We start from the raw sequence: 9,288 nt of genomic DNA, 5'->3' as shown, positions 1-9,288 counted from the left end.
TCTTTCTTGGAAATTTCCATCAAGTACTAGAATTATCTACTAATTGGAGGAAAGTTTGCTCAATGTTATGATGAGATGGTATATGCTCAGGGAGTTTGTAAACATTAATGGGCATTGGAAATTTGGGCAGTGATTGATATGTTCGGGAATTAGATATTTCTGGTTGCACACATTTTCATATATTTCTAGAAGACATTGAATCATGTGGTTTAAATGCAGTGATCTTTATGATATATAATTTTCAGTTTAATAGAATTGTTACTTAAAAAGGAAGAAAGGCAATGGATTATATTCTATTAAATACTCCGTTAAAAAAACTTTTATTAAAAGAAAATTTAATTAACAAGTTAATTCATAGAGCAGGGTTATGCCATTTTGTAAACATAGAATCATTATGTTACATTAAGTAACAATATGCTTGGGCACAGTCAGGTATCCTGTGGCCTCACATGAGGTTAAGGGCCGCAATATCCCCAGAGAAGTAGTTTCAATAAATGGCCCCAGAAGTGGGCAATTCATGGAGACCTAAGGCAAAGGAAAGGCTTCAGAGGGGAGGAGAAGGGGGAATGAAGGAAACTATATATGATGGAACTCCTGAAAACATCATAGAAGCTCACAGTTCCATTGTCATAATCCAGAAACACTCCAATCCTACCCAGAGGCCTTTTCACATACTGAACTAAGGGTCGAGCATTGGTGAAGAGACTATAATGATCATTCACATTCATAGAAAAGAGAAGAAATGCTTCTTCAGAATCAATACTGATACTGTTATCACTTGTCAAGATGTTTTTACAGACGCCCAGAATCCAGTTGGAGGGGTGCGTCACATCTGCCTCCCAGTAATGCCTCCCAGAGGTGAAGGCCCGAGCTCCCCAGGCCACGAAACTCTCCCCACCATGGGGCTGTCTGGACACACCGTGGTCATCATCTCCAAACATCAGACTTGTATTATCCTCAGAAAGGCTCACATTATGAAAGGTCATTTTCTGACTCAGAACATTATCCACTGCAGAGAGAACAAAAATCAGGTCAGCAACTGGGATTTCCATATCATGAGAGATAGAATCTCTCTACTCAGTAAATTCTTTCTTTTTCCTTCCTCCAAGGAAACAAAAAACAAAGAGCAGATGGAGTTCAGACTGGTTTTCTGTGAAGAATAATTATTACTAGTATCTACAGCATATAGAAGCACGTCAAATCAACTAGCAAAAGAAAAAAAAAGACATATATAGAGAACTATGTGAAATCTGATTTAATGTCAGTCTCTTGATACTTTGCCTCAGGACTAACCTAAGCATTATTTTTTCTTTTGTTTAGAAATTGTTTCTTATTTTCATTGTCTTTAATACCATGAAACATGTGAATGACATGTTACTATCATATGGATACTTATTGGACTATATTCTGTACCAATTATTTTCCAAGGTCCAAAATTTGATGAAAAGGCATAAATGAATACTTTGGGAACTTCTAAAAGTATGTTCTGGCTAACCATGTTCACATATCCTTCACTTGTTTTGAGATTGATCCAATAGCAACACAATTACTCTACTTAAGCCATTTTAGTCTTTCTTGTCGATTTTTTCTGATAATAAAATATTCTTTTACAATGCAGTTTTTTTATAAAGGCAGTTATAATAGAGAGCATATTAGAACCCAGCAAGGACATATTTAACTTTCAAGAGTGAAATAACTGAGTAAACAAAATATTGATTGATATTTTGATTGATTGATATTCACAAAACTAAATTCTATGTCTTTATAATCACATAAGCAACCAGGTTGCTCTCTTCTTGCTCTGCTTATGACATAAATATATATGTCTGGTTTTAAACTGTTAGTAAACTATAGGTTGCAAAGTTCAACTGCAATCTTATTAATATAGGCAGAAAATACGTAGCAACTTTGTAAAGTTATGTACTAACTTGATGTCAGAAGAAGTAAAATAACAGAAGAATTTCCTTCCTAGGGAGCTCTAATGAACAGTCCTAATCACCACAGGGCTGACTCTCACCTCTGAAGTTGTTCAGCATGTCTAGGAGTCCAGTGAGAGGCCAGCAAGTGAGCTCTGGGTTCACTGACTGAGGTTTCTGCATCTGTGCCAAGTCAGTCCTATAACAAATGACATCAATATATGTCAAGGCCAAAGGCTAATCATATGAACACCAAAAAAAAAAAAAAGAAAAAGACTTTATTCCAGGATATGTTTTCAGAATTCTCTTATTTTTTGGTTAATTACATGTGTATTATATTCTACACACTTGGGAATATAAAAATGTTACTATATTCTTTTCTAAATGTAAGTTATACCAAATTGCAATGTCCCCATTCTACCCATTCAGTTTTCAACTCATTGAACTTCATTCCCTTCCCCTATTCCAACTCAGGTAATGCAAAGATCCTGGGCAGTTTACAGCGACCAGAAAATTCAGGAAATTCCTTTGAGACTTGAGATAACAAGTAGTCATCAAGGATTCAGTTCAGTTCAGTTCAGTGGCTCAGTCGTGTCCGACTCTTTGAGACGCCATGAATCGCAGCACACCAGGCCTCCTTGTCCATCACCAACTCCCAGAATCTACTCAAACTCATGTCCATTGAGTCGGTGATGCCATCCAGCCATCTCATCCTCTGTCGTCCCCTTCTCCTCCTGTCCCTGATCCCTCCCAGCATCAGGGTCTTTTCAAATGAGTCAGCTCTTCGCATGAGGTGGCCAAAGGATTGGAGTTTCAGCTTCAGCATCAGCCCTTCCAATGAACACCCAGGACTGATCTCCTTCAGGATGGACTGGTTGGATCTCTTTGCAGTCCAAGGAACTCTCAAGAATCTTCTCCAACACCACAGTTCAAAAGCATCAGTTTTTCGGTGCTCAGCTTTCTTCACAGTCCAACTCCACATCCATACATGACCACTGGAAAAACCATAGCCTTGACTAGATGGACCTTTGTTGGCAAAGTAATGTCTCTGCTTTTTAATATGCTATCTAGGTTGGTCATCACTTTCCTTCCAAGGAGTAAGCGTCTTTTAATTTCATGGCTGCAATCACCATCTGCAGTGATCCTGGAGCCCAAAAAAATAAAGTCTGACACTGTTTCCACTGTTTCCCCATCTATTTGCCATGAAGTGATGGGACCAGATGCCATGATCTTAGTTTTCTGAATGTTGAGCTTTAAGCCAACTTTTTCACTCTCCTCTTTCACTTTCATCAAGAGGCTTTTTAGTTCCTCTTCACTTTCTGCCATAAAGGTGGTGTCATCTGCATATCTGAGGTTACTGATATTTCTCCTGGCAATCTTGATTCCAGCTTGTGCTTCTTCCAGCCCAGCATTTCTCATGATGTTCTCTGCATATAAGTTAAATAAGCAGGGTGGAATCAGCCTGTTGGTCCATGTCCAGTTCTAACTGTTGCTTCCTGACCTGCATACAGGTTTCTCAAGAGGTGGGTCAGGTGGTCTGGTATTCCCATCTCTTTCAGAATTTCCCACAGTTTATTGTGATCCACACAGTCAAAGGCTTTGGCATAGTCAATAAAGCAGAAATAGATGTTTTTCTGGACCTCTCTTGCTTTTTCAATGATCCAGCAGATGTTGGCAATTTGATCTCTGGTTCCTCTGCCTTTTCTAAAACCAGCTTGAACATCTGGAAGTTCACGGTTCACGTATTGCTGAAGCCTGGCTTGGAGAATTTTGAGCATTACTTTACTAGCGTGTGAGATGAGTGCAATTGTGCAGTAATTTGAGCATTCTTCTGGATTGCCTTTCTTTGGGATTGGAATGAAAATGGACCTTTTCCAGTCCTGTGTCCACTGCTGAGTTTTCCAAATTTGCTGGCATATTGAGTGCAGCACTTTCACAGCATCATCTTTCAGGATTTGAAATAGTTCAACTGGAATTCCATCACCTCCACTAGCTTTGTTCGTAGTGATGCCTTCTAAGGCCCACCTGACTTCACTTTCCAGGATGTCTGGCTCTAGGTGAGTGATCACACCATCGTGATTATCTGGGTCATACTTTCTATTAATACAAGGAAGAGTTCACTGAGCGAGACAGCTTTGCTCTCGTTAGCCCAGCAAGCGCCTCCAATTCAAGCCTGGCTTCCCTGGTCCTGGAAGTCTAATATCCCAGAGAACACCAGGAAGCCCTCCCTCTGAGGTCCTGCATACAAGAGGGCTTGCTGTGATGGAGCAGGCTGAGTCACTGCTACTGCTAGTAACAAAATCACAGCCCTTTTTCCCATTCTTAGGGAATCTCCATCTTTACTCTCTTATTCATTTCCAACTCACTATGGTAGGTGCTTCCTTTTTGATAGCTTAGAAAATTCCCTTCACTAAAATTTATTATGAGCTTCCCAGATGGTGCTAGTGGTAAAGAACCCGCCTGCCAATGCAGGAGACATAAAACGCGGGTTTGGTCCCTGAGTCAAGAAGATCTTCTGAAGTAGGGCATGCCAACTTACTCCAGTATTCTTCCCTGGAAAATTCCACGGAGCCTGGAGGGTTACAGTCCACAGGGTCACAAAGAGCCAGACACGGCTCAGTGACTAAAGAGCATATATATGTCAATTCCATATTCCCAGTCTATCACACTCGACCATCCCTCCACTCTGGTTCTGAATGGGAAATGTTTAGAAAAAGCTTCCAGAACGTCCCAAAAGTTAAAACTTGAAAATTCCAAATCACAGTGAACTATTTACATAGCATTTAAATTGCATTTATCTATTAGGTGTTGCCTGGAGAATCCCACGGACAGAGGAGCCTGGTGGACTTCAGTCCATAGGGTCACAAAGAGTCGGACAGGACTGAAGCAACTTCGCACACACAAACACACATGCATAAGTAGTCTACAAATGACTAAAAGTGTATGGCAGCATGCTTATAAGATATCTGCAAATACTAATCATTTTCAATAAGAGATTTTGCACTCTGGAATTTAGATATTCAGGAGGAGCTGAAAGCAATTTCCAATGGTACCAAGAAAGAAATGTGTAATCCACTTAATCAAACAGAGAAGGTTGATCAGAATTAAAAAATCATTAATTTATACTCACATCTCTAATACATTTCCCAAGGCCTGCAATGAAAAAAAAAAAAAAATGATGTTAATCATGAAAGTTCAGTCCTTTCACAACTTCTGTACTATTCCTGATTGTTCAATAAGGTATTGTTTTACTCATTCTCTTCTAAGGAACAATCAGAAACCATCTTAATAACAGAGCTTAAACTAAAAAATGATGGGCTTCCTCAGGGCACAATAAGGAAGGAAGGAGGCCAGGAAGAGTGTGTGCAATGATGCAGCCACATCTAGGATTCCAATGTCACTCATTGCCCATGCTGCTCCCAAAGAGAGATCTCATCATCAATGATAACAATTAGAGCAAAACAGGGAACCATACAAAACGAACTCTAGAGTACCTTGAAACTAATGACCAATTCTGATAATCTTGCTTAGAAAATGGGCAAAACCTCAAATGTCTGTACTAAGTTTGGGATAACAGCAAGTAACAAAGGTTTAGGATAACATCTACTGAGATTTATTCCAAGAAGTTAACTGACCCCTGGTCACAGAATATTGCTGATTTTGGATCATCTGTCTGAATAGTACTCTGGATCAAACTGAAAATATCTGGCCCTATGTTAGCTAGAAAAAAGGCAAAAATCTTCCTAAGATTACCAGGATAGGATGAACTAAAGGATTGGACAAATACAATAATGGGAGTCAGGGAGCACCATCCCTTAGCTGAGAGTAACAGTATATGCAGGGAACATTTCAGTGTCACAGCAACTCGTCTAGAAGAGTGTTTCTCTCTCTGAGAACAGACCCTCCTTTCTCACCTGGAGCAGCTCCATGTCCGGCTTGTGGCACATCTCAGTCAGCTCTCTGTACGTTTCTTTCAGACTTTCTCTCTTTTGAGTCATTCTGCACACACTCTCCTGGAGTTGGTGACAAATCTCATTTGCTTCTTGCTCCAGGGCTTCCAGGTGCAGTTGCTCCTCCCCCTGGAGCAACGGATGCATCCTCTGATACTCAAGTTTGATTATCTCTTTTCTTATGGCCACAAACTTCTGAGGGGATAGTGGATTCAAAGCATTGATTACATTCACATTCAAAAGGTAATCTCCTCTGATACTCAAGTTTGATTATCTCTTTTCTTAAGGCCACAGACTTCTGAGGGGATAGTGGATTCAAAGCATTGATTACATTCACATTCAAAAGAAAATCTCAAATATCATTTCCTAAATATCATTCAAAAAAGCTCTTGAAAAAGTTTTGCCTCACACATCAAAAGATCTTGAATATTTGTGGGTCTTTCCTGTCTTAGTGCTTAGTCTCTGTTTGTGTATAAATCAAGCTAACTGAGGGGTCCCAGACTCTCTTCCTAGGAGGATTCTTCAGGGTTCTCCAGTTCAGTCCCTCAGTCATGTCTGACTCTTTGCCACCCTGTGGACTGCAGCATGCCAGGCCTCCCTGTCCACCACCAGCTCCCAGAACTTGCTCAAACTCATGTCCATCAAGTCAGTGATGCCATCCAACCATCTCATCCTCTGTCGCCCCCTTCTCCTCCTGCACTCAATCTTTCCCAGCATCAGGGTCTTTTTCAATGAGTCAGTTCTTCCCATCAGGTGCTCAAATCATTGGAGTTTCAGTTTCAGCCTCAGTCCTTCCAATGAATATTCAGGACTGATTTCCTTTAGGATGGACTCATTGGATCTCCATACAGTCCAAGGGCCTCTCAAAAGTCTTCTCCAAAACCTCAGGGTTCTTACTGTATCAATTATTTCCTTTCTAACCTGAATGTTTTTCTCTTTTTTCTTTCCCTGATTTTTCTAAGTATTCTTTTATGAGCCAAATCCCACTTTGTAAAGTTTTTTAAATATGCTCTATTTTCCCTCTAGGTACTACTCTCCTCCTTCTCAGTCACACTGAGTGCAACGTTGTCTTATACTTCATGTCTGAGAACATTTATTCAAACCTTCAAAATTGGCCTAGGCCTACTTTTCATGCTTTGGTTTTCCAACATACCAGTATTTTTTTTTTCATTTATTTTTATTTGTTGGAGGCTAATTACCTTACAATATTATAGTGGTTTTTGTCATACATTGACATGAATCAGCCATGGATTTACATGTATTCCCCATCCCCCCTCCCACCTCCCTCTCCACCCGATCCCTCTGGGTCTTCCCAGTGCACCAGGCCTGAGCACTTGTCTCATGCATCCAACCTGGGCTGGTGATCTGTTTCACCCTAGATAATATACATATTTCAATGCGGATGAAACTGGAGCCCATTATACAGACTGAAGTAAGCCAGAAAGATAAAGACCAATATAGTATACTAATTTAGAAAGATGGTAATGATAACCCTATATGCAAAACAGAAAAAGAGACACAGATGTACAGAACTGACTTTTGGACTCTGTGGGAGAAGGTGACGAATGGATAAAGAAGCTGTGGTACATATACACCATGGAATATTACTCAACCAGTATTCTTTGAACTAGAATGCATTGGCCTGTTCTAACTGTGATTACTGATAGGTCATTTGAAAACAATACTTTTCCAAGAAAGAGACCAATATCCTTTAAGGGGAACTTATATTGACCTAAACATCTAAGCTAGCATTCTATCAATATCTATACAAATAAATAAGAACATTTTTATTCTTACCTTAAATGACCGAGCTTTTTTAGCTTCCTGATTCAGAATGAGTTGCACTTGTTCTCTCATTTCCCATAAATAATCCATTCTATTCAGAAGTTTCTCCTGAAAAATACCCATAGGATTTAGTGGCATGGAAGATGACATCATAAGTTTTATCCCCTTATTCATGATCAAATGCAGTTGTTGGTAACACAGAAATCTTGAGTTAGAGTACTGTGGTCCTATTTTTCCACATGAATCTAATTTGATTGGAATATTTGTGTCAAAGTGACAGAACTGCATACTAGAGAACTGGGGGAACTTTACAGATGATGAAATCCAGTTCCTAAGAAATTGCCACTCAGACTCTAATAACCCGAGTAAAAAAGCCTCAAGCCCCCATCAGAAGCCTGTGTCCCTGGTGCCACCCGCCCCGGGAGGCTGCGTTTCCACGCGTGTGGACAACTGGGCAACAACACTGACAGGACACATTATAGGTGAGGGTCCACATTCAGAAATCCCACCTCCACTGTCTCCATCCCATCACCATCATAGCACCCTCGTCTTCCTCTCTGACTTAGGAGCCTCTAGATCCCAAACTGCTCCAGAATCACCTACCCGGGACTCCTCAGCAGCCCTGTGTATCGGACTGTGGCTGTGAGCTGCATGCTCGGGGCGTTCAGAGCAGGGCCCGCAGAGCAGGGTCTGGGCAGCCTCACAGAAGAGGCCTCTGGCTTCCTGGTGTGTCTCACAGATCTGCTCCTCAGAGTGGTGGACGTGGTCAGCTCTGGCCTGTCTGGCAAGGGATGCCAGCCTCTTGAGGACAATATTGGTTTTGAAATCAGGCCTCTCTGATATTCCCCTGCACTCAGGGCAGCTCCTTGGAGTCTGGCCTTCTTCCCAGCAAAGGCTCAGACAGGGACGGCAGAAGCTGTGCCCACAGTCTATGGTGACGGGGTCCAGGAAGCAGTTCATGCAGATGGAGCAAGTGAGTTCACTCTGGAAGACCTGCAGTGTGTCTGAATCCATGTTTCTAAAAGTGAAAGAGAGAAATAGAGAGTATAAGAGAAAGTCTTTCTTCAGCCCTAATCAGGGAAAATAAAGCCTTTGGACAAAGTCTTGTCTTGAACTCTTAATTTCTTAACTCTTAACTCTTATTTACTTGCCCCCCAATATAAATCTAGAAATGTTGACTACAGAGAGGTTGGGATCATGGTTTGATACAAATGATGAAATTAGATAGAGTCCCTAACATCTTTTTTGTATGAAATAAACCATGATCTCAGTGATACCTAAATCACTAAGCTAAAGATTAGGTCAGAGTGTAAATGTTAGGATGATTCCAGAGTTACTTTTATTAGCTTACTGGTGTAGAAGCACATATGTATTCTCAGTCTGTCTCTATCTTTCTCTCTGGCTCTTCATGACTCACTGACTAGGTCCTGAACCTGCACACACTTCCTCTCTATGCTAATGATCTCTTTTGCTTTGAAGTGTCATATGTGTTTTTGAATGACAAGTAAAATTGTTTACAAATAATTTAAACTTAATATAATCAATGCTGGCTTTAATTTTGAAGTTCTGAAACTATAAACATTTCAGTGTTTGCTTCCAACTTAAATAGTAAAACCCCATCCTTTAAGACAAAAAGA

At 40.5% G+C, this 9,288-nt stretch overlaps 1 protein-coding gene across 1 annotated transcript; it reads right to left on the bottom strand.

The window, feature by feature from the left end:
- Positions 1-515: 515 nt before the first annotated feature.
- LOC122706468 (tripartite motif-containing protein 64-like) lies at positions 516-8,665 on the bottom strand. The gene is made up of 6 exons (XM_043921620.1): positions 8,255-8,665; positions 7,664-7,759; positions 5,818-6,061; positions 5,047-5,069; positions 2,018-2,153; positions 516-1,009 (listed from the first exon to the last, which is right to left on the bottom strand). The coding sequence occupies exons 1-6, from the start codon at positions 8,663-8,665 to the stop codon at positions 516-518; spliced, it is 1,404 nt and encodes a 467-aa protein (XP_043777555.1).
- Positions 8,666-9,288: the final 623 nt, after the last annotated feature.

Source organism: Cervus elaphus, chromosome 2 (assembly GCF_910594005.1).
Source record: "Cervus elaphus chromosome 2, mCerEla1.1, whole genome shotgun sequence".
NCBI classification, from domain to species: domain Eukaryota; kingdom Metazoa; phylum Chordata; class Mammalia; order Artiodactyla; family Cervidae; genus Cervus; species Cervus elaphus.
Note: the sequence above shows the minus strand (reverse complement) of the source record. Positions and strands in the feature narration are given on the sequence as shown.